Source organism: Sinocyclocheilus grahami, unplaced genomic scaffold (assembly GCF_001515645.1).
Source record: "Sinocyclocheilus grahami isolate Dianchi unplaced genomic scaffold, SAMN03320097.WGS_v1.1 scaffold781.1, whole genome shotgun sequence".
Classification (NCBI taxonomy): domain Eukaryota; kingdom Metazoa; phylum Chordata; class Actinopteri; order Cypriniformes; family Cyprinidae; genus Sinocyclocheilus; species Sinocyclocheilus grahami.
Window position 1 is genome coordinate 554330 of NW_015505960.1, and position 23128 is coordinate 577457.

The following is a 23128-nucleotide window of genomic DNA, read 5'->3' on the forward strand; positions in this document are numbered from 1 at the left end:
GAGCTTGTAACACTCCAAAGAGAAAGGAAAAATTTAAATCGCATCATATGACAGAAAATGTTTTCCTTACTGGCTTTATTTTAACGATTTAGTGCATGCAGTAGCACATACCATGCCGGGATGACAGGGACCATGACGAATGAGTACTGAATCTCGTTTAACTGATTCTTTGAACATAGGCTAACTGTTCGAAAGAACAGATTCGCACAAAACGAGTAGCCTACTTCCTATTACTACAGTTTTGGAGGAGGCAGTTTACTATCCTACCAGGGGGAGGAAGTTATCCCAACAGTTATCCCAACGTTAAGGACCGTTTTTTTTTTTTTTTGCTTTAAAAAACAGGGACATAGAAACATATTTAAGCCATATAATTTTTAAACCAGTTACTTACCCACATTACAGACTTGTAATCTTCAGATTCTTAAAAATGGAATAAAATAGTTAAAATAAACACGCACACACACATGGCAAACATGCAATAAAGAGAATTTGATATTCTTAAAACATTGCATGTTTGCCATGTGTGCTAAAAATAAAGTAAATTAATAATAAGTATATAAATGGGATACCAATATTTGTGGAATGTGCTTTCAAAGTCTAAAACCTGTGTTATTTTCATAATATCATCTTTTTTAAGGTTTTCACTTGAGTGCCACAGATGCTCCTCGTAGGAATGCAAAAAAGGTAACAGACAAAAATAATGAGAGCTCTTTTGCTTTTCATGCCTTTTTTTTATTGATTTGTGCATGAACACACTTCCACAAACATGATCATGAGGAAATTAAAACATGCTTAAAATACTTTTGAAATAGGTAAGAAAAGGTCAGAAAAGTAGAATTGTATGATTCTGCCAAACTACTGAAAGTAACCAGAACCTTGGAGTGAAAATCATCTGCTGGACAGCTGCTATCTTCCCATTTCAAAATAAACAGAATTATTTCTCTTATCCGTAATAAATAATAGAAAACACAGCTCAGCTGTACTACCAAAAAAATCTCCTCCAACCAGTGCCTCCTCTTTAGCATGTGAAATAATAGTGCCTGTCTTTAATAGTACAGAAGGGGGTGAAACACAATAAAGAAAACACAGGGAGAGGAAAACAGACTGAGAGAGGTGGAGAGAGAGAAAATAACAGAGAGGGCTGGTCATGTTTCAGATGACTACTGAAGAGAAAACAGGAAGCACATTCTTTCTTGTAAACTTAAGGCACCACTTTAACTGACTCTTTAATAACAGGAGCTATAAATGCAAAATTATAAAAACTCAGATAATAGCATACTCAAACCATCAGTCTTAAGCTAATAACAAGAAGCCTACGCTCTCAGAAAAGGTACAAAGCTGTCACTGGGGCGGTACAGCTAAAAGGTACATCTTTGTAACTTATTTACCCCTAAATGGTACTTATTAGTACTTTAAACGTACATGTTAGTACATAAAGTGTACATATTATTACTTTTTGAATGGGTACCACACCAATGATAGCTTTGTACCTTTTAAGAATGAATAATGAATGATGATATACACACATATATATATATATATATATATATATATATATATATAATATATATATACACACACACAAAAAACTGATAAAAACAATAATAATTAAATAATTAAAAAAAAGAAAGAAAGAAAGAACACTGGTCCAAATATCTCAATGAATAATATACTCAAATCATAATCTATATTGCCCTATATTGCCTGACTTGGTCATATCGTCAATGAATATGTTTAATAAATAATTGATCATATACCATAAAAAGACATCCAGTTGTATTTCCAAAACACAGAGTATCCAAAGCCATAAACGCAAAACTTTCTTCCATGGAATACAATGAGATTTTTTTTTTTTTGCAGAATAGCTTACACCACAGTTTTCATATGACTTTAGGCATTGTATAACTGCAGCATGGAGATTCTGGTAAAATATGTTTTGTATGGAAGAAAGAAAATCATACAGGTTTCAACATTAGGGCGAGTAAATGATGACAGAATTGTCTATGTCCCCTTAAGACAAATTAAATATTGTGAATGTAATTGCAATGTTAATGTACATAGTTGAGGGTTAAAACGACCTGTTTAAACCTCAAAAAAGTCTGAAATGATCGTCTTATAATTTTACACTTACGTTAATGCAGGCCGTTCTCAAGAGATTTCTGTAGTGCACATAATATTTCCTAAAAAATAGTAAATTACTGCCATAATTAAATATGGCTGCTTAGGAATTTAACATACCATCCAATAGAGACGTTCTTGATAATTTTCTGGAACTGGAATTTAAAGAGTTTTTTGTTTACAAGCTCTGTTGTACTACCAATGAGGCCTAAATTCAGCTTATGAATAAGAAACACTGTAAAGCCACCTAGTGGAGAAATACTAAACAACAACACTTTTTAGGAAAAAAAAGTAATGTTCCACATTTAAAAATGACAGAAATACACAGTTTACAGTTTATATCATAAGAAGACATAACAACAAAATATGACATAGAGACAAGTCATTGAGACAGCAGGAATGGCAGCTTTGTATTGGTTTCAGATCTAAGAATAAACTAATTCTCTTCTCGCCATCAACCTATAGAATTGAAAAATAAATGAAAAACAAACATCTTTCAAATCTATTTAAAACTGATTTAAGGAAAGGTTACACGGTGGAAGAGCTGACATGCAGATCCACAGTGCTTTTTAAAGTCAAAAGCACGTTAAATGAAGAAGGCTGATTAGTTAATGTTGAAAATCATTACAGTTAAAACAAATTTGCCTGAATGCATGTAAAAGCTGCAGAAGTTTTTGAGATAGCAATCCACTTGAATCATTGCAGTAAGTTAACACTGTCCTTACCTTGTTACCAAACACATAGCAAACACACCACAACTATTCTTTAATAAAGGGATTGTAATCGCAGCCCTCTAAATATCCATCTGTGCACCAAGAACTGATTCAAAAGTTCAAGAATACAAGAACAAATCAGACTTACTGTACAGTATTTCTTTTCTCATCTATGTGTGAAATAACAGCAGGTTTGAAGCCTGCGGATGAGCTCAGTGACTGAATAACACTGTGAATTATGAAATGCAACCAGCTAAAGACAAAAGTCCTTTTGTTTACGTTTGTAATTCCAAGAAAACATTTTTATTCTTCGATCTTTCCTCTTCCTCCACCGCGGCATGTGCGTCATGTAGGTCTTGGAGAATACTGAAGAGCTTTGATAGTCCATCTACTTTCTTCTGGTCTGTAAGATCAAAACAGTCCTTTATTTATGAGAAGCCGTCAGTAGAACAAAGAGTACTTGAAAATAATACACGTGAGTTGTGTTTTAACATGGACACTAATCATTAAATGGAATGGAGGATGCATTTAATGTGCTATTTTACTATATATCATTTAAATGTTATTATAGGATTTATTGATATTTTGAATTGCTATGTTCAGTTGTCATTTTAAATTTGTGCATTTGTCATTTTTTTATATTTCTATTTAGTTTCAATTTATTTTTGTTTCAATTTGAGTTTGTCATTTTAATACGTATAACTTACTCAGTTGTCAAGACAACATTTATAATTTTCAATTAAAATTTTCCATTCAATATGTATTTCATTTTATTTCATATACCAAAAACAGTATTTAATAGTTTTAGTTAATGATAACAACTGTCACAAATCCGATTCATGAATTTCCATCCACTTGCCACCAGAAGTCGCCCTTCCATGATATTGACTCTCGCACCACACAGACTGTTACACATCACCCTGGACTACATTTCCCATTTTCACTGATTACACTCACACCTGAAACCAATTACACGCTCACCTGAACGCTATTACACACACTATATAACACCTACCCTGATCCTGCTCTAGTCGCCGAGTATTGTTCTGCATTTTTCACTACCCAAGTGTTAGCTGCCTTACCGAGCCATTCCGTGCTTTTCTGTTTTAGTCTCATGTATTGTTTTGCAGTTATCACTGTTTAGCGGATAGCTACCTTACCGAGCCTGTTTAAGTTTTCTTAGTCTAGTCTTACCTTGTCTGTTTTCCTGGTCTCTGATTCATGCCACGTATCTTGGATTAACTCTTTGCTTGCTGTTTGCCCCTGCCTGGATTTATCTCTTGCCTTGCCTTCTATATACCTGTTTGCCATTGTCTTACCCATGCCTGTTAAAACCACGTCTCTTAATAAAAGCTTGCATATGGATCCGCATATACCAAAAACAGTATTTAATAGTTTTAGTTAATGATAACAACTGTCACAAATCCGATTCATGAATTTCCATCCACTTGCCACCAGAAGTCGCCCTTCCATGATATTGACTCTCGCACCACACAGACTGTTACACATCACCCTGGACTACATTTCCCATTTTCACTGATTACACTCACACCTGAAACCAATTACACGCTCACCTGAATGCTATTACACACACTATATAACACCTACCCTGATCCTGCTCTAGTCGCCGAGTATTGTTCTGCATTTTTCACTACCCAAGTGTTAGCTGCCTTACCGAGCCATTCCGTGCTTTTCTGTTTTAGTCTCATGTATTGTTTTGCAGTTATCACTGTTTAGCGGATAGCTACCTTACCGTCACTGTTTAAGTTTTCTTAGTCTAGTCTTACCTTGTCTGTTTTCCTGGTCTCTGATTCATGCCACGTATCTTGGATTAACTCTTTGCTTGCTGTTTGCCCCTGCCTGGATTTATCTCTTGCCTTGCCTTCTATATACCTGTTTGCCATTGTCTTACCCATGCCTGTTAAAACCACGTCTCTTAATAAAAGCTTGCATATGGATCCGGTTCATAACAACAACACTGAAAGAAAGCAGGCTTGAAAACGTACCTCTTACTGAATCTGCCTCCCGAACCCTCTGCTGCTCTCTCAACTTATAATACTTATCTCTGCAAAAAAAGTACAAATATCATTTTTAGATGACCTGGACTTATAGCTAATTGGCATGGATTTTAGACAAAAACAGAAGGTATTACAAAACTGCTTCGTATAAACACAATGAACTGCTGTATACAATTGAATTCTAATTGAATTGTTATTGTATAGAATTATGTGTTTGATGTCAATCCTTTCAGCTGACATAAATGCATACACAGGCCCAGTATGTTAATGCCACAGTACCGCATGGCATGCTGGACACTACAGAGATGTTGGTAGATGAGCTGAGCCTCCAGGTCTGGGTCCAGTGGGTCGTACCACTCCTGCAGAGTCACTCCATGCCTGGTTTTATCACAGCCTGGGTCTATGAACAAAGAGCTTATCAGTGCAGTTCAGACAAAAAAATAAAAAGAGATCAATCAATACTTTTGTTCAGCAAGGACACATTAAACTGATCAAAAGTAACAGTAAAGACATTTATAATTTGACAAATTTCTACTATTTCTATTTTCTTTCTAGAACACGTACCACTGTTTCCACAAAAATATTATGCAGCACAACTGTCTTCAATGTTGATAATAATAATTAAAAAAAATAAATAAATAAAAACATGACGACTCACAGATGATTATCAAACCATGCTTTCTTGTTATTGCATGCAGGCAAAAAACTGAAAAATACAGTCAAACAATCCTTTGTTCAGGATTGGCAGCATGCTGGACACTACGGAGATGTTGGTAGATGAGCTGAGCCTCCAGGTCTGGGTCCAGTGGGTCGTACCACTCCTGCAGAGTCACTCCATGCCTCGTTTTATCACAGCCTGGGTCTATGAACAAAGAGCTTATCAGTGCAGTTCAGACAAAAAATAAAAAGAGATCAATCAATACTTTTGTTCAGCAAGGACACATTAAACTGATCAAAAGTAAAAGTAAAGACATTTATAATTTTACAAATTTCTACTATTTCTATTTTCTTTCTAGAACACGTACCACTGTTTCCACAAAAATATTATGCAGCACAACTGTCTTCAATGTTGATAATAATAATTAAAAAAAATTAATAAATAAAAACATGACGACTCACAGATGATTATCAAACCATGCTTTCTTGTTATTGCATGCAGGCAAAAAACTGAAAAATACAGTCAAACAATCCTTTGTTCAGGATTGGCTGTGACATTTTAATTCCCATCTTGTTTGTTTTTTATCTGGTCAGAGTAGAAGAAAGTAAAACTGTTTAGCAGGAAAGGACATCAGCATGTTCAAAGCAGCCAAAATCGGCCAATTTTGAAAACAAACGTGTGATAATATATTATATAATATAGTTTAGTATAGTTCCATAAAATATTGCTAAGTTTAAAACCAGCTGTTTTGTTTACCATAAACATAATGAAGCTGGTGATATCAATTACAATGGTAATTTCAATGTTCTTAAGCTTTCTACGCGTGTAAAAAGTGATATTAAATTCATGTATAAATAAATATTAAATTCACGTATTTTATATTAAATTAAGTTCATGTAAAATATAAAGGGACATACACTACCATTAAAAAATGTGGGCTTAGTACGTTTTTTGAAAGAAATTAACACTTGTATTCAGCAAAGATGCATTAAATTGGTTAAAAGTGAAGGAAAATGCATTTATAATGTGAAAAAGTCTTAAAAATAAATACTTTTGAATGTTCTATTCATCAAAGAAACCTGAAGAAAATGTATCATGGTTTCCACAAAAAAAATCAAGCAGCACAACTGTTTCAACATTGATAATAATAAGAAATGTTTCTTGAGCAGCAAATCAGCATCTTAGAATGATTTCTGAAGGATCGTGTGGCACTGAAGACACTACAGGCTGCTGAAAATACAGCTTTGCCATTACAGGAATAAATTACGTTTTAAAATATATTAAAATAGAAAACAGTTATTTTAAATTAATAATACTTAACAATATTACTGTTTTCACTGTAACAAATGTAGCCTTCTTGAACATAAGAGAGAGAAAAAAAGAAAAAAACTGTTTAAAAAAAGCCCAAAAAGAGTCAGATGATCTAATATTTGCAGTACCTGATTTCTCCTTCTGATGGCAGCAGCTCCATCTGTCTGCTTTATAGATGCCAGGATGGTAGCAGCTCATAGTGTTTGTGTTGTGGCTGCAGGCTTTCCTCAAAGCAGACAGCCAGTGATTCAACTCATTTACACTCTACAGCCACGAAGAGAGACAAAGAGATGAAACAATGAAACATCAAATAACCCTTTTCACAGCCCATTCTTATAAGCTCACCAGCAACAAACAAACAAATATGAGTCAGTACCTATGAATAGCCTCATTCACGATTTATTTGTGAATCCAGTGCAATACTAACTTTACAGTCGAGGTACAGGGTCTCCTGCTGGCCAGAGTCTTCACTTGAGATAATCTGCATGACGTTGGCACTGCCGAAGCACTTCTCCTCCACCTTCTCTACCGCCCGGATCTTTGGCAGCGAAATAAACGAGCTCTTCTGCAGATTCAGAGACCACAGTCTATTTAATTTATCTTACATACTGTATGGGTGTTTCTATAGACACTTTTGGCTGCTTTTAGAAAATAAACTCATATTTCATCTCAAGTATGCACTTACACTGTAACCAGGCACTGTAACCATCTTCTGAAAAACAGTTGATCATGATGGAAATAATGCAAAATATTTGAGGGAATTCATATGGAATATTTTGACATAACATTGAAATTGTTTATTTCATGTTTAGACGGTTATTTTTGCTAGTAAATTATTGAAAACATTTTAGTTAATTGAAATAAAGCTGACGTAAACTAAAATATAAATATTAGATGAAAAACGGAACGAAAAGGAGAAATGTTGCCTTTGCACCTAACTGAAATATGTTTAAGGGGAAGCAAATAAATAAACTGGAAATACAGGAAAACTTGAACTGAACTAAAACTAAAACAGAGACAAAAACAGACTAAATAGAAATAGAAATATTTACAAAATAATAATAAAAAAGGACAAACGCACATACGTAATAAAATTACTAAAAATTACTAAATTACTAAAAATTAAAAAACAAAATAAAAACTTAATGAACTTAATAAATTTATAACAGCGTAAATATAGTCAAATAATCGTAGTGCAGAGTGTAATAGTTTCGAAAAATTGAACAATTAAATCATATTTAATTTTTATTATGGATTTTATTATTTTAGGATCAGACCTATACATGAAAGTTATTTGTAAGTAAAATAAAAAACATCCATTAAGAGTCAGGACATGCAGTGCAGAGTAATGTTCACTCAAGATCAACTAAATTATATATCAAATATATCTAATAAAAATTATGAATATATACACATATATACACACACACACACACACACACACACACACACACACACACACACACACACACACACACACACACACACACACACACACACACACAGACAGACAGACAGATACATTAACCCGTACAGATGTACTTACATTTCATGTTTCTTTTCTGCTGATTGCTGAGTTAATAGAGTTAATGGAAAAAGTGGGGGAAAAAATGGAAAAACAGTTTCAAACCTGAATCACTGCTACTCACTTTAGAGTGCTGCGTCCGCGAGTACGACAGAGTGTCTTTACTGAGCGTGACATAGTACTTCTTAAAGGGTGATGTCATGGGCATGCACTTGCCCTTGGTCCTGTGGAGGAAAAGGAAGCCTTCTTTCTCCATAGTGCCACACTGGAGGCTCATTCGTGTCTGAAGCTCAAGATCTGTTTTAAAAAGAAAGCAAACAAGAGAGAGAGAGAGCAAGAGAAGTGAATAAAATTAGGGTTTCGACTATCTTCTCCATCTCTTAAGAGTCTGTTTATTTTTGGATGAACTGCACAATTAAAACTGCAGCTTCAAATTAATTATCTAAAGATTGATCGGATATGACAGGTACGAATGAGTCTTAGGGATCCACTCAATTTTTCATCTAATGACTAATCTAGAGCAGCTCACCCTCTGACTCGTGGCAGCTGACCAGTTTGGTGATGAAGTCTTTGAGCTGTGTGATGCCTTGCTGTATGGCTGGCTGCAAGCAGACCATCCATGGCTCTTTAGAGCAACATGCGAGAGTGTCCATATTCCCAATGGTCTGCACGGCCTGAGGAAACACACGAGGCAGTCACACTGACGCAAAAGGGAATGTTAACCATAATGAGGTCTTTGAATGTCCTGAGGTCATACTCCATGAATATAATGTGACCAAAATAGGGGATGTTATTGCAACAGTGAGTGCAACATCTTACCCATCATTAAGTGAAAGGATATGAGCTTGATTTGTGTTATGTTAAAGTGATATGAAAGCTGGATAAAGGTACTACAGTAATATGTTACTAGTATTCACAACAATGGTTTCCTTGAAAATGGATCATACTTTGGCAAGTAGCAGGAGTGTGCGGCTTGTACGGGCATCAGCATGTTTCTCTCGCAGGTGAAATAGTTTTGGAGACATGATGGCAGGTGAGATGAACCGCAGGCACAGGAAGCTGGTCACAGCAATGAACTTCACCTTCTGAGGAAGAATATACAAACAGGTCATAAAAGTATTGTGATTTAAATAGTTTTCCATTACAATTTTTCGATTCAAGGGTTATATCTGCCCCCTAGGATTTATTTCCAGAGACATCTTTCTTTTTAAAAATTTTTAAATGTATGTGCGATCTTTTATGTCAAATCTTTCAAATGAATAAATTATATTACAATATTATTACACTTATAGGGCTTTTACCAATCAAATGAAATCAGTATCAACAAAATCCATCTTTGCACTGCACGAATGCATTATATACTTTTACAGTTTCATAATTAATGTCATGAGATTCATGCTTTAAATATACAATTTTGAGTAAAATATGAAATTATTGAAAAAATGAAATACTTTTAAATATGAAGCTGAAACCACCAGGAAGTGATGGCACGACACTGTCTTAATGAATGACTGAATTATAAATTCAACCAATTTGTTCAAAGCGGCTCATTCATTCAGAAACAAAGCAAGTGACTGAGATGAGTCATTGAATTAGTCACTCAACCGATTTGTTCAAAAACGCAGATTCATTCTGTAACAACATTGCTGTGAGCTGCTTGGAGAATTGCAACGGTTCAGCTGTGGCTTTGTTTGGAACTATTTTTGTTGGCGAAATTGAGCAAAAACAGACAGTATTGTGTTAAAAATGTAAGTCACTAAATATTAACTTGTTTATTGAACTGTTTTATAAAAGCAATATTACATTTGCAATTGTGCTGATATTTGGGAAAAACAGCACTCTTGCTGGTGTGAGATATTGCTTAACTACACTGTAAAAATTTAAAATAAAACAGATTACTGGAGTACATTTTACAAGATCATATTTTAGTCTTTCTACTTTAAAATTTCATGTTAAATTCAATGTGTTACTTGCTGTTTCTTTGCAATTATTTGTGAAATAATAATTGAGGCATTTTCATTGCCCTAAGCCCCCATTAATATTTGACCCTGAATACAATGTATTTACTTAATTGATAATTTTCACATTTTCACAGTTTATTTATTTCCAAACATGTATGACTTTTTTCTTTCTGTGGAACACAAAAGTAGACAATTTGAAGAACTGTTTTCGTCAATATATTGAAAGTCAGTGAGGTCCAGAACAACACTACTGTAGACCCTACTGACTTTCATTGTACGAACAAAACAAAAAAACAGAGACATTTTTCTAAATATCTTCTAGATGCCAGAAAGTCATACCGATATTTCTACTATTTTACTGTTAATCACTGCGAAATGCTTTGACACAATCTGTATTGTGCAAAGCGCTATAAAAGTAAAGGTGACTTGACTTGACTCTAGTTAAAAGGTTTGAAACGACACGAGTATGAGCAAATACATGGTACAAAATAGTCAAAATAGTCCACCCCTAAATCTGCATTTTAATCTAGTAAGGCTCGAGCCTTTCTGGGCTGGAAAACAGCTGAACTCTGGACATATTTACATTTTCAGTGAATTGTCAGGACACAAAGACAAACTTTGAGAACCCATACTGTTTCAAGTGACCTTTTAAATATTGTTTTTGAAAATGAATGTGACTGACCCGGTACTCTGGGTCAGAGAAGCGTTCCTGCACTCTGAGGTAGAGTTGATGGAAAACCTGGCAGATAAGCAGGGGGCAGTAGGAGGCTGACTGCAGGATGGAGGTGAGCAGCTCAGACAGGTACGACTGCAGGAGGCTCGAGCTCTGCTGAATAATATCAGACTCAGTCTGCTGACGGTGCAAACCTGCACACCTACAATACCAAAAAACCCAGGAAAATTTCTGAGAAACTGACCTTTACAAATCATTAAAAAGCTCAATGGAGGTAGGAGTCGTATTTTTATAATAATTTTTAAAAACATTTTGTCTTACCCTGCCTCTTTCAGTTCTAGTTTACTTGGGTCCAGTTCTACATATTTCTTTTCTTCAAAGATTCGGTTTATTATCGGGCCCAGAAGCCTGTGCAGATATTGCATCCCAGCCACCTGCCGTGAGAGAATAAAGACAAAGGTGCCTTTGTTTAATATTGCATATTATCACATTATGAAAACTTCTGGAATAAAATATAATAAAACAGCAGGAGGATTAAGCTGGAATAGATGTGCAATACAGCAAAAATTAAGTTTAATTTAACATGAAATCCAAATGAACATATTCATTGATTCATCAGTGTGTGTATGTTTGTCTTTGTAATCGTTTCTCAAAATGTAAGATGGTCTCTTTCTGTCTAAGTGGGCAATTCATGGCTAGAATAAACATCAATGAGTATCAGACTTTATGCTACAAGTCAAAAGTCTTGCTTTCATATTCAATTTATATCAGTTAAAAGATTTCAGCATAATTATTACACATTCTACACGTCAAATCTGGCCCACGAGATCCACTTTCCTGCAGAGTTTAGCTCTAACCCTAATCTCACACATAGCTGAGCAAGCTAATCAATGTCTTCAGGATCATTAAAAAAATCACAGGTAGGTGAGTTTGATCAGGGTTGAAGCTAAACTCAGCAGCGCATTGGCCCTCCAGGGCAGGATTTGAGGAACCCTGGGTTATTAGGGTGACCAGACATTAACAGGGCCTGAACGGGGAGCGGGACTGTTTTGCAGACAATTTTAAAGGGGTCATATGATGCGATTTCAATTTTTCCTTTCTCTTTGGAGTGTAACAAGCTCTTGGTGCATAAAGAAGATCTGTAAAGTTGCAAAGACTAAAGTCTCAAATCCAAAGAGATATTCTTTATAAAATTAAGAGTCAGCCACGCCTACCTAAAACAGCTCGTTCTAACACGCCCCCACATATCTACGTCACTATCTGGGAAGATTATAACGCCACCCAAATGTTCACGCAAAGAAAGAAGGAGTAACTTTTATTCTCGCTGTAGTATTGTTGTTGCCACCGCCATGTCGTAAAGACGCTGTGTGTTTCCTTGTGAAAGTGAAACTACTTTGTTTGGCCTTCCAAAAGAGGACGATATCTACTTCGTCATGCCTGGAGCTGATCCGTGCTGGTTGCTGAGGAAATACAACAACTTTGCGCTGTTGATCGCCGGATCGGCTTTCAACCGTGGACGAAGCAGAGTCCAGCCCGGAGTCGTCACATGTGGTTGCCGCAAGCCTCCTTCGTCGAAATCGCCGGCCGCGCCATTCTCAAGCCCACCCGACCCTCTGCTCACTCTAGCCTGCCGTGTGTGACGCTGTGTTTCGTTGTGAAAGCGAAACTACTTTGTTTGGTCTTCCAAAAGAAGACACGACTAGAAATCAGTGGTTAAGTTGTATTTACAACACTGTTCCAGAACAGTTCAACCCAAATATTCAGATGTGTGCAGCACATTTTATGGAGGACTGTTTCCTGATCCTGGTAGAGTAGACTACAATGCTGGCTGTTCTGACTCACGGACTGTAAGTAAGTTTTTTTATATTTTTTATATTTAAAGCGAGTGTTTTGAGCAGTGTAGAGTAGTGCTTGTTGTTTATCTTTTCTCGGATCACAAATGCAGACATGGTTTTATGTTTACACGGTGCAGCGCGATGCAACACGTAAAAAGACAGTATAAGTCATTATAATCCATAATTATGTCCCCACTGGATGCAATGAATGCCTCGTTTATAATGGGTTTTCATGTTTTTGAATCATCGCTCCGGCCTGACACGGCATCACAGTATGGCAAGGGGCGTAACAGTTCCGTCACACACTTGAGGTATTCGGCCAATCATAACGCACTGGATAGCTGGCCAATCACAGCACACCTTGCTTTTCAGAACGATGAGCTTTGTAAAAATCGATGCGTTTCAGAAAGGCGGGGCATAGAGGAGAAACAATAATGTACAGTATGAGGAAAAGAATGTGTTTTTTTAACCTTAAACTGCATAAACACATTTCATTACACCAAATACACAAAATGATGTTCTTTTTAGCAACATCATATGACCCCTTTAAACATTCCCGAAAGCTCAAAACAATAAGCCTAATTAGGGATAGTAACAATCTGTTTCCAAAAGCACAAACATGAAATAGCATTTGAAAATTAAAAAAAATTGTAATAACAGTATTGTCATACCACATCGACTTTTAGTTTGTTTTCTTCCCTCGTGTGTTACTTGACCTAGTTTTCCCTTGCATCTGATTATGTCATTATGTTCAGGTGTGTCTTGTTAATTATCTTCATTTGCCTGTGTATTTAAGTTCCCGTCTGTTCAGTTAGTGTTTGTCGGGTCTTAAATGACGATGATATGTGTTTCCAGCCTTCATTGTGTGGATTATTAAAGATTGTTAACCTTCATCTTTGAGGGTGTTCATTCTACACCGTAGTGTGACAAGTATAGAGTATATTCACAGTTTGTGAGATTAATAATATTTAATACAATTAAAACATGTTAGATTTATTTATCATGTCTTCTCATATTTATTTAGTTTTTTTAATATATTTGAATGTGTTTATGTAAAGTCATTAATTTTGTTATACTGTTTTGATCTGTTTGCCATTTGCAATGGTTACTATTTACTATTTTCCATATAGTGACATTTTTGTTGAATTGCATTAAAACTACAGTAGTTATAGTCAGTTTGATCCACAAAAAATATAATAATTATTAATTATAATAATAGTGGACCCACAACAATTTAAAAAAAGGACTGTTCATGATTTTTAATTCATAGATAATATCAAATTCAACAAAATGATGTGCTATTTTGACCACTGAACTATGAAATATCCCAGAAACCATGTAGATTATTTAGATTAATAAGTATTTTTACCTTCAAAAATGATTCCATAGACTTGGATGCTAATGAATTACTGCGAAACAGTGTGTTGGGTTCAGCTGAAGAATGAAGAATAACAGAAAATCATAGCATCAATAGCATGACAGTGCACATAAAATGTAGAAAGCTTCTGGGTGTCAATCTTGGTGTTACCAAAATACACAGGTAATTCACATGTATATGTTTCTTGTTTGCTTACTAGTCTTTTCCAGCTCCAGCTTGAACAGAACATCCAAGAACTCCTTGACAAGTCCTTGACCCAAAAACAGCTTCACCAGATTATTAGCTACTTCCTGTCTGCTCTCTGCTGTAGTGGTCTCATCAATCAGCATGATGAAATCAGGCCAGTTGCCCTACAATTATTAGTCATTTCAGTCTCAAATGAGGTTATGCTCAAAATTAACTTAAGATATACACAATGCAACACTGTGAGCTAAAACAATAACCCATTAACAACAGAAAACATGCTTACTTTATTACTTGTTTTGCTGTGTGACATTTTAAAGGGATAGTACACCCGAAAAAAAATTAGCTGTCATCCTTTTACTCACCCTTATGTTGTTCAAAACCCATATGACTTTGGAACACAAAAGGTACGGAAACAAGCAGATAGAACATTTTACAGAATATTTCTTTTTGTGTTCCACAGATAGAAGAAAGTCATTGAAGTTTGGAACAACATACTGTAAGGGCGAGTAAATGATGTGAGAATTTTTGGGTGACCTGTCCCTTTAACGTTAGCAGGCACGAATAGAGTATCCATCACATGCATACAAATGAGATCAGATAACAAAGAGTGCCGCGTTTTGCAATCCATACACCAAATTATGTCTTGTTATCTTGTTACGAGGAATATGCCATGTGAATTTAAGTGATAATGCACAGGCATATCCCCTGAGATAAGGCTCAGTCCAAATGGCATCAGACTCACGTTGAGCTGAGAGCCGACCGACTGGCTGAGTAGCTCGGTGAGTGGCTTGTAATGGCTGGATGTCAACACGACCTCATCTCGAAGCCGTAGCTGCAGCCGCAGAGAACCCAGAGTTCCTCTAGGAGAGAATAAGAGAATCGCAACAATATTTTGTTACTGACATATAGCTTCTTCTCTTTTTGGATTAAAATATGATTTCAATGTTCAATGTTTAATGAAAAACAAAAAATACCCTTAACCTTTCGTTTCACCTAAGAAAACATGCTGTGAGGGCTTACTCATAGTGAAAAAACACAGTGAAAACTTTCCAGGAGGTAAAACACAGCATGACAGAAAAACAATATTACCCAGAATGACTCCATTAAGGACACTGTTCTGTTCAGTAATGCATAAAAAAGCCAAACAGTAAATGTTATTACTGTGAATGTGGGTGGCTGTGTTTTCTAACTCTGTCATGATGGAACAGAAAATGAGGACACCGTGGCAGACCAACTGAAAAACACAATATTGTGGCAAGCATCTGAAGACAATTTGGCTTTAGAAATGTCTGTTTCACACTAAAGTATGCTGACCACAGCCGCACAATCCTAGTACGAGCTGGCAAAACTACTGCCCACGTAGGCAGCATCCAAACCATCATAAAAACTCACAAATGACCATTTTGAAACACTTTATAAGCAGAACACTGCAAACCACACTAAAAACACTCCACAGGGAAGACATGACTCACATTTGATTTCCAAAGAGAAACATTCTAATATACACAGTTCACATAAACATTATGTAACAGGAAATTAATCAGGTTTTAATTAATTAATTTAATTAATTTAGGAGCAATATACATATATTTCAACCATGTCAACTCTCAAGTTTTAGCATGTTAATGGATATGACAGTGTTAATGTATTTGGTCTTGGCAGACAACACAAACACGCTGCTGTGAGCATGTAAGACATGCTGTTGCATGAATAGATATATATGTGACCCTGGACCACAAAACCTGTCACAATGGTCAATTTTGTGAAATTGAGATTTATACATCTGCTGAAAGCTGAATAAATAAGCTTTCCATTGATGTAAGGTTTGTTAGGATAGGACAATATTTGGTTCTTAGCAATGCATATTATTAATCAAAAATTAAGTTTTTATATATTTACGGTAGGAAATTTACAATATATTTTCATGGAACATGATCTTTACTTAATATCCTAATGATTTTTGACATAAAAGAAAAATCGATAATTTTGACCTATACAAAGTTTTTTTTGGCTGTTGCTACAAATATACCCAAGTGACTTAAGACTGGTTTTGTGCTCCAGGGTCACATATAAAACCTGTAGCAGATCTAGACAGGTGGAGCTGTGGGAGGTGGAGGGTTTCAGAGGAACTCTGATGCACTGCAGGACAAGCTTACAGCGAATACTGAACCAGACTATTTAAATATGGAGTAAGCAATCTCATTTGCTGCATAATCAGCAAAGGCCAATCAGCTTGTGCCATGTTAGTAAATATTGTGATTGCTATCAGATTGTATGTAAAGGACCTATCAGCCTACAACAGTATAATCAATTGAACAAAGTGTACTTCTCTTCCTCACAGACTCATTTTCATTCCTGTCAAAAATGGCACTGTCCTGACTAAGATTTACTATCTTAGATGAAAGCAAGCAGTTTTTTGCTGCTGTGGCTTTAAGACTCTGTGTACCACTTTTGCCACATTGATTCATAAAACACTCCATACTGAAATGCGGCCGACAAACTGTTCAGAATGCAAGACTACAATGAGCTAAAATGTCCTCTTTTTTAATTCAAAATATTACGATTTGTCAGATTTGTCATGATATGACCCTCTTAAAGCTTTGTTATTCCAAATAGCATTAATATTTTGTAAATTGCATACGCAGTCACTCCATACACCACATGCTCTCTCACTGTAAAGATGGGTAATACTCGAGGGAAGGTGGGAATTTGGAAGAGAGCATGTCTGTGTAGGGAGTGCCGCTATAACAGCCAGTCAATGAACAGCAGGCAACAGATGGTGGTCGGTCAAAAATCCAATCAGGTAGAAGATGGTGAGAGAGTGAAAAGAGAAGAAAGAGAAAATAAACAAAAACAACAACAGCTTGATTTGTTCACTGAGATGAGAGCGGATCACACAAGGGGAGCCAGAGATTATAAGAGCTTAATGGGAACTTTTCATCAGGATGACATCAGACATCATATTGCATGCGGGCAAAAAAAGAAAAGAAAAATACATTCAAATAATCCTTTGTTCAGGATTGGCTGTGACATTTTAATTCCCATCTTGTTTTTCTTTATCTGGTCAGAGTAGAAGTAAAACTGTTTAGCAGGAAAGGACGATTGTACATAAGCATGTTCAAAGCAGCCAAAATCTGCCAATTTTGAAAACAAAAGTGTGATAATATATTATATAATATAGTTTAGTATAGTTCCATAAAATATTGCTAAATTTAAAAATAGCTGTTTTGTTTACCATAAACATAATGAAGCTGGTGATATCAATTACAATGGTAATTTAAATGTTCTTACGTTTTCTACGCGTGTAAAAAGTGATATATTAAATTCATGTATAAATAAATATTAAATTCACATATTTTATATTAAATTAAGTTCATGTAAAATTTAAAGTGACATACACTACCATTAAAAATTTGGGTTTAGTAAGTTTTTTGAAAGAAATTAACACTATATAACACATTAGCAAAGATGCATTAAATTGGTTAAAAGTGAAGGAAAATGCATTTATAATGTTAAAAAGATTTAAAATAAATACTTTTGAACTTTCTATTCATCAAAGAAACCTGAAGAAAATGTATCATGGTTTCCACAAAAATATCAAGCAGCACAACTGCTTCAACATTGATAATAATAAGAAATGTTTCTTGAGCAACAAATCAGCATCTTAGAATGATTTCTGAAGGATCATTTGACACTGTTACGGAGTCACCAGCAATGCCAGATCCTTCAGCCCCACCGACTCATTCATAATCACCAGAGTTCTGATTCTCCTCACCTGTCTGCACTAAACAACCACAGTATAAAGCCACCTTCCCGTCACCACCTCAATTTCTGGTTTTCTTGTTACTTCTTTCATCAGCTTACCTGATTACTTACCTGATCTGCTCTATGATCCCTTCATCTTCAGTCATCTGCTCAGCATTCCGGATTCCCCACAAACCTGCAAATCAAGGACAGTGATACTGCTCAACTAAGTCTCAGCTAGAGTTACTGAAGTATTATCACTTACCTGTGATCATCGCTTTCTCCTCCAAAGCCTCTCAATCAGGGGCGGAGCTACGGGTGGGTTTGGGTGGGTCTAGCCCACCCAGATTGACAGTTTGCCCACCCAGTCAGATTCAAGGAAATACATAATTTTTTTTTATTATACAATTTTAACATTTAAATTATTTTCATGAATTACTTTAAAGGGGTGGTTCACTGTTTTTTCTAGGCTTGATTGTGTTTATGGGGTGCAGTCTAACATGTGTTAATGCTTTGTTTTTAAAAAAATTATTATTCATATAATTTACCTTTATTCCACACCACTCTGTCCCTTCTCTGAGAAACGTGCTGATCATTTCCTTGTTTTATGAAGCCCCTCCCTCAGAAACAGGTGATGGGCTCTGATTAGTTAGCTAGCCCAGTGTGTTGTGATTGGCGCGACCGTCTCTAGTGCGCGTCTAAGCGTCCCGCCCCTCACCTCAGCGGCATGTGCTCCGGTTGTATTGTAAACAACGGCGCTGTTAATATCGCTTATCAGTTTGAGCCCGGTTGACAAGCAGAGGATATTATAGAGGAGGATCGTGCAGAACCTGTGCAAGCACAGATTTTAATGATAGGCCTATGTTTTTTGTTTGTTGTTGTCTCATACTTTTAGATACGCTATTATTTGTATTCTCGCCTTGCCTCTCTAATGTGCATGTTTTTGTGTATGGAGTGCCTTGCTGGGCGTGAATATATTTAAATACTCTGTGGAGAGAGGCTTGCGAGTTTTCTCTCCCAGGGTTTTCAACACCTAGAGTGGTTATGGGGAATGTCTCTTCATGTGTTAAGCCGGAGTGTAGCCGTCTCCGGGTGGTTATGCTCCAGGCCAAGCTTACTTTGCTCTGGAATATGGCTAAGGGCAGCTATGTTCTAGCCTGGCTTCTTAACTTCTGAAGTTCTCTTGATTAAGCACTGAAGTCTTTGTCTAGGAATCTGCTATTTGAGGATAGCTGTGTTCCAGCTCGGAGACTGCTCCCCTTTTTAGGGTTTTTAAATAGTTGTCTCTGTGAGCCCCTTGCATGGACTGTGCTGTCTCCCCTTCCGGTTTTAAGTAGATGGCCCACTTTCGTGGTATGGGCTATCTTCAGGGAGTCTCTTGAGCCCTTACCTAGACAGTGCGGTCTCCCCTCTTTGGGTTGTAATTAGACAGCCCGCTCTTTGTGATCTGGGTAGTTTCAGTCGGTCCCCCTTCCGGTAGCCCTTCCTAGGTACATAGCTATCTGAGGATATCCATGTGCTAGCTCAGTGACTGCTCCCCTTCTTAGGGTCTTTAGGTAGAGGTCTCCTTGAGCCCTTGCCTAGACAGTGCTATCTCCCCTGTTAGGGTAGTAAGTAGATAGCCCACTCTCTGTGGTCTGAGCAGCTCTGTAGGAAGGCTATCTAGGCTCTGATGTGGATTGGGCAGTTGCCGTAAGCCCTCTTATGGAGTGGTCTCCTTTCCTAGAGCCTAGCTATCTGTGGATAGCTATGTGCTAGCTCAGTGATTGCTCCCCTTTTTAGGGTTTTAAGTAGCGGTCTTTTGAGCTATTACCTAGACAGTGCTGCCCCCCCTCTTTGGGTTGTAAGTAGACAGTCTGGGTAGTTTCAGTCTGGTAGCCCTTCCTGGGTACATAGTTATCTGAGGATGTCTATGTGCTAGCTCAGTGATTGCTCCCCTTCTTAGGGTCTTTAAGTAGCGGTCTCCTTGTGCCCTTGCCTAGACAGTGCTATCTTCCCTGCAAGGGTAGTAAGTAGATAGCCCACTCTCTGTGGTCTGGGCAGCTATTCAGGAAGGTTATCTAGGTTTGTCTATTGTGGGACTGACACGGGTTTGGGGCCTCTGTGGTACAGCCACCTGAGGGTGGTTATATTCCAGCCATTGTTATGGCAGGTCGCGGCTTACTTAATTACAGCTATCCGAGGCTAGCTGTGTTCTACTGCAGTTGCGGTGAGCCCTCTCCTGGAGTGGTACCCTTTCCTAGGGCCTAGCTATCTGAGGATAGCTATGTGCTAGCTCAGTGACTGCTCCCCTGCTTAGGGTTTTAAGTAGCCCTCTTCTGGTAGGCTATGTGCCAGCTCAGTGACTGCTCCCTTCTTAGGGTCCTTAAAGGGTTACTCCACCCCAAAATGAAAATTTTGTTATTAATCACTTACCCCCATGTCGTTCCAAACCTGTAAAAGCTTTGTTCGTCTTCGGAAAACCAGGAGGCTTGTGACTGTCCCACTGACTGCCAAGTAAATAACACTGTCAAGGCCCAGAAAAGTATGAAACACCTCGTCAAAATAGTCCATCTGCCATCAGTGGTTCAATCTGAATTTTAAATTGTGTTCCGAAGTCGAACAAAGCTTTTACGGGTTTGGAACGACATGGGGGTAAGTGATTAATAACAAAATTTTCATTTTGGGGTGGAGTAACCCTTTAAGTAGCGGTCTCCTTGAGCCCTTGCCTAGACAGTGCTATCTCCCCTGCAAGGGTATTAACTAGATAACCCACTCTCTGTGGTCTGAGCAGCTCTGTAGGAAGGCTATCTCGGCTATGTTATTCTGGTCCACAAGACTTCATAAGACCTTAGGGACATAGCTATCTAAAGATAGCTGTGTTCTAGCTCAGCAGCTACTCTCTTTACCTGCGATTTATGTAGAGATCTGTAGCTCCTCTAGAGGCTTTCTAGTTAGCCTCTTCAGTGGTCTTGTGTATCCAGGCTAGTTCTTTTCACAAAGCATATCCATCTGAGGATAGCTGTGCTCGTAACTTGGGTGGGATGTTCCCCTTGATCTATTCCGGTTCCCCCGTGTCTGCCAAGTTGTGTGAGTGGCCCGTGGCATCAGTGGCATGGCCCCTTTCTAAGGAAAGGCTTGGTGTATGTTTCTCAATTCCTTGGTGACAATCTTTATTAATCCAAATAAAGACTCATGGGAAGGAACACACACGTAGCACAGGAGATTGACGTTTAGACTGAACGCAGGACTCAGGAAGACACATGGCTTAAATACAGGAACTAAACGAGGGAATTGACAAGAAACACCTGAAATCAATGGACACAATGGGGAGCACATGGGGAGCAAAACACAAGACACGGAACACAGAGGCAGTCCAAGGGCGTGACATTACCTCCCCCTCCCTGAAGGTGCATCCATGCGCCTCATAACTTCCAACGGGGAAGGGAGTGGGTGCTCTGCAGGCCTCTAGGGACAGGCTTACATGGGACGGACGGCCTCCAGGGCAGTACCCATTCTGGGACCCATGGCGGAGCGGGCAGTTCAAGGAGCCATGGCGGAGCAGGCAGACTAGGGAGCCATGGCAGAGCAGGGAGACTAGGGAGCCATGGTGGAGCAGGGAACTCAGGGGGCCATGGCGGAGCAGGCAGACTAGAGAGCCATGGCAGAGAAGACAGTTCAGGGGGCCATGGCGGAGCGGCCTCCATGGCCTTGGCCTCGGCACCCAGCCCAGTCTCTACGGCCGGAGCCCTATAGCCCCCCAAAAAAATTCCTTCAGGGAAATGTTGGGTTCTGAGGCCCTCCATGGGCCTGACGTAGGTGTAGCGGCCCTCCCTGGGCTTGACTTGGGAACAGGGGCCCTCTCTGGGCTGGACTTGGGAACGGGAGTCCTCTCTGGGCGGGACGTGGGAACAGGAAACCCTCTCTGGGCTTAACTTGGGAACAGGAGCCCTCCCTGGGCTTGACGTGGGAACAGGAGCCCTCTCTGGGCTTGGCTTGGGAACAGGAGCCCTCTCTGGGCTTAACTTGGGAGCAGGGGCCCTCTCTGGGCTGGACGTGGGAACAGGAGCCCTCCCCGGGCTTGACTTGGGAACAGAGTCTTTCTCTGGGCTTGAATTGGGGAATGGAGCCCTCCTTGGGCTGGACGTGGGAACTGGAGCCCTTCCTGGAGCGGACTCAGGGGCTAGAGCTGACAGTCTTTTTCTCCGCGTTCTCCTCTTTTGAACAGAGGTAAAGGAGACAGCTGCTGTCAGCTGAGGGCTTGGGAGGGAATTGGCCAGCAGGCTTGACAATGGAACGGCCGGCGGGCTTGACAAGGGAATGTCTGTCGGGCTTGACTTGGGAACGGCCAGCGGGCTTGACAGCTGAGCGGCCCGCGGGCATGAGAGTGCAGCGGCTGGCGGGCTTGACTGCCGAGCGACCGGCGGGTTTGACGGCGGGCTGCCTCTGAATCGGGGCCGGACACTTTCCAGACACCGGAGGATCGCTTCCCTCCAGCTCAGTCCAGTGGTGTCTGGGAGGTTGACGGGGTGATGGTAGTTGGCCCCGATCCAGAACAGAGAATTCAGCATTGTGTTATCCAGCACAGTGGCGAGCCCACAGAATTTTCGAGCGAACTCGACAAACGGGAGATCCCTACGGGCTAGGGCGGAGAATCTCGCAGCGATCTCCATCAGTGTTTACAGGTCCAGTCTTCTGTCACGGTCTGCCTACTGTGTCGGAGCGAGGAGCGAAGGAGCAAGGAGATGTGGGAGAATTCAAGAAGAGACCATCTTTATTAATCCAAATAAAGACTCATGGGAAGGAACACACACGTAGCACAGGAGATTGACATTTAGACTGGACGCAGGTCTCAGGAAAACACAGGGCTTAAATACAGGAACTAAACGAGGGAATTGACAAGAAATACCTGAAATCAATGGACACAATCAAACACCGGAGAAACTGGGTCATGGGGAGCATATGGGGAGCAAAACACAAGACACGGATCACAGGGGCAGTCCAAGGGTGTGACAATCTTATTTTATAC

The 23128-nt window shown here is 38.6% G+C and overlaps 1 protein-coding gene across 3 annotated transcripts in view; it reads right to left on the bottom strand.

The window, feature by feature from the left end:
• Positions 1 to 1652: 1652 nt before the first annotated feature.
• Positions 1653 to 23128, bottom strand: part of rasa4 (RAS p21 protein activator 4) — a 60631-nt gene continuing 39155 nt past the window's right edge. For 2 of the 3 annotated variants that reach the window (XM_016246052.1, XM_016246050.1), the window contains exons 9-21: positions 15119 to 15236; positions 14387 to 14540; positions 14182 to 14246; positions 11299 to 11411; positions 10987 to 11179; positions 9291 to 9428; positions 8873 to 9017; positions 8468 to 8640; positions 7246 to 7383; positions 6947 to 7082; positions 5129 to 5249; positions 4838 to 4896; positions 1653 to 3234 (exon numbers count right to left, since the gene is read on the bottom strand). In XM_016246052.1, the coding sequence (XP_016101538.1) occupies positions 3107 to 3234; positions 4838 to 4896; positions 5129 to 5249; positions 6947 to 7082; positions 7246 to 7383; positions 8468 to 8640; positions 8873 to 9017; positions 9291 to 9428; positions 10987 to 11179; positions 11299 to 11411; positions 14182 to 14246; positions 14387 to 14540; positions 15119 to 15236 (1681 nt within the window). In that variant the 3' untranslated portion in view covers positions 1653 to 3106. Of the gene's footprint in view, positions 3235 to 4837; positions 4897 to 5128; positions 5250 to 5595; positions 5712 to 6946; positions 7083 to 7245; positions 7384 to 8467; positions 8641 to 8872; positions 9018 to 9290; positions 9429 to 10986; positions 11180 to 11298; positions 11412 to 14181; positions 14247 to 14386; positions 14541 to 15118; positions 15237 to 23128 lie in introns of all 3 variants that reach the window. The other variant, XM_016246051.1, reaches the window with a different exon arrangement.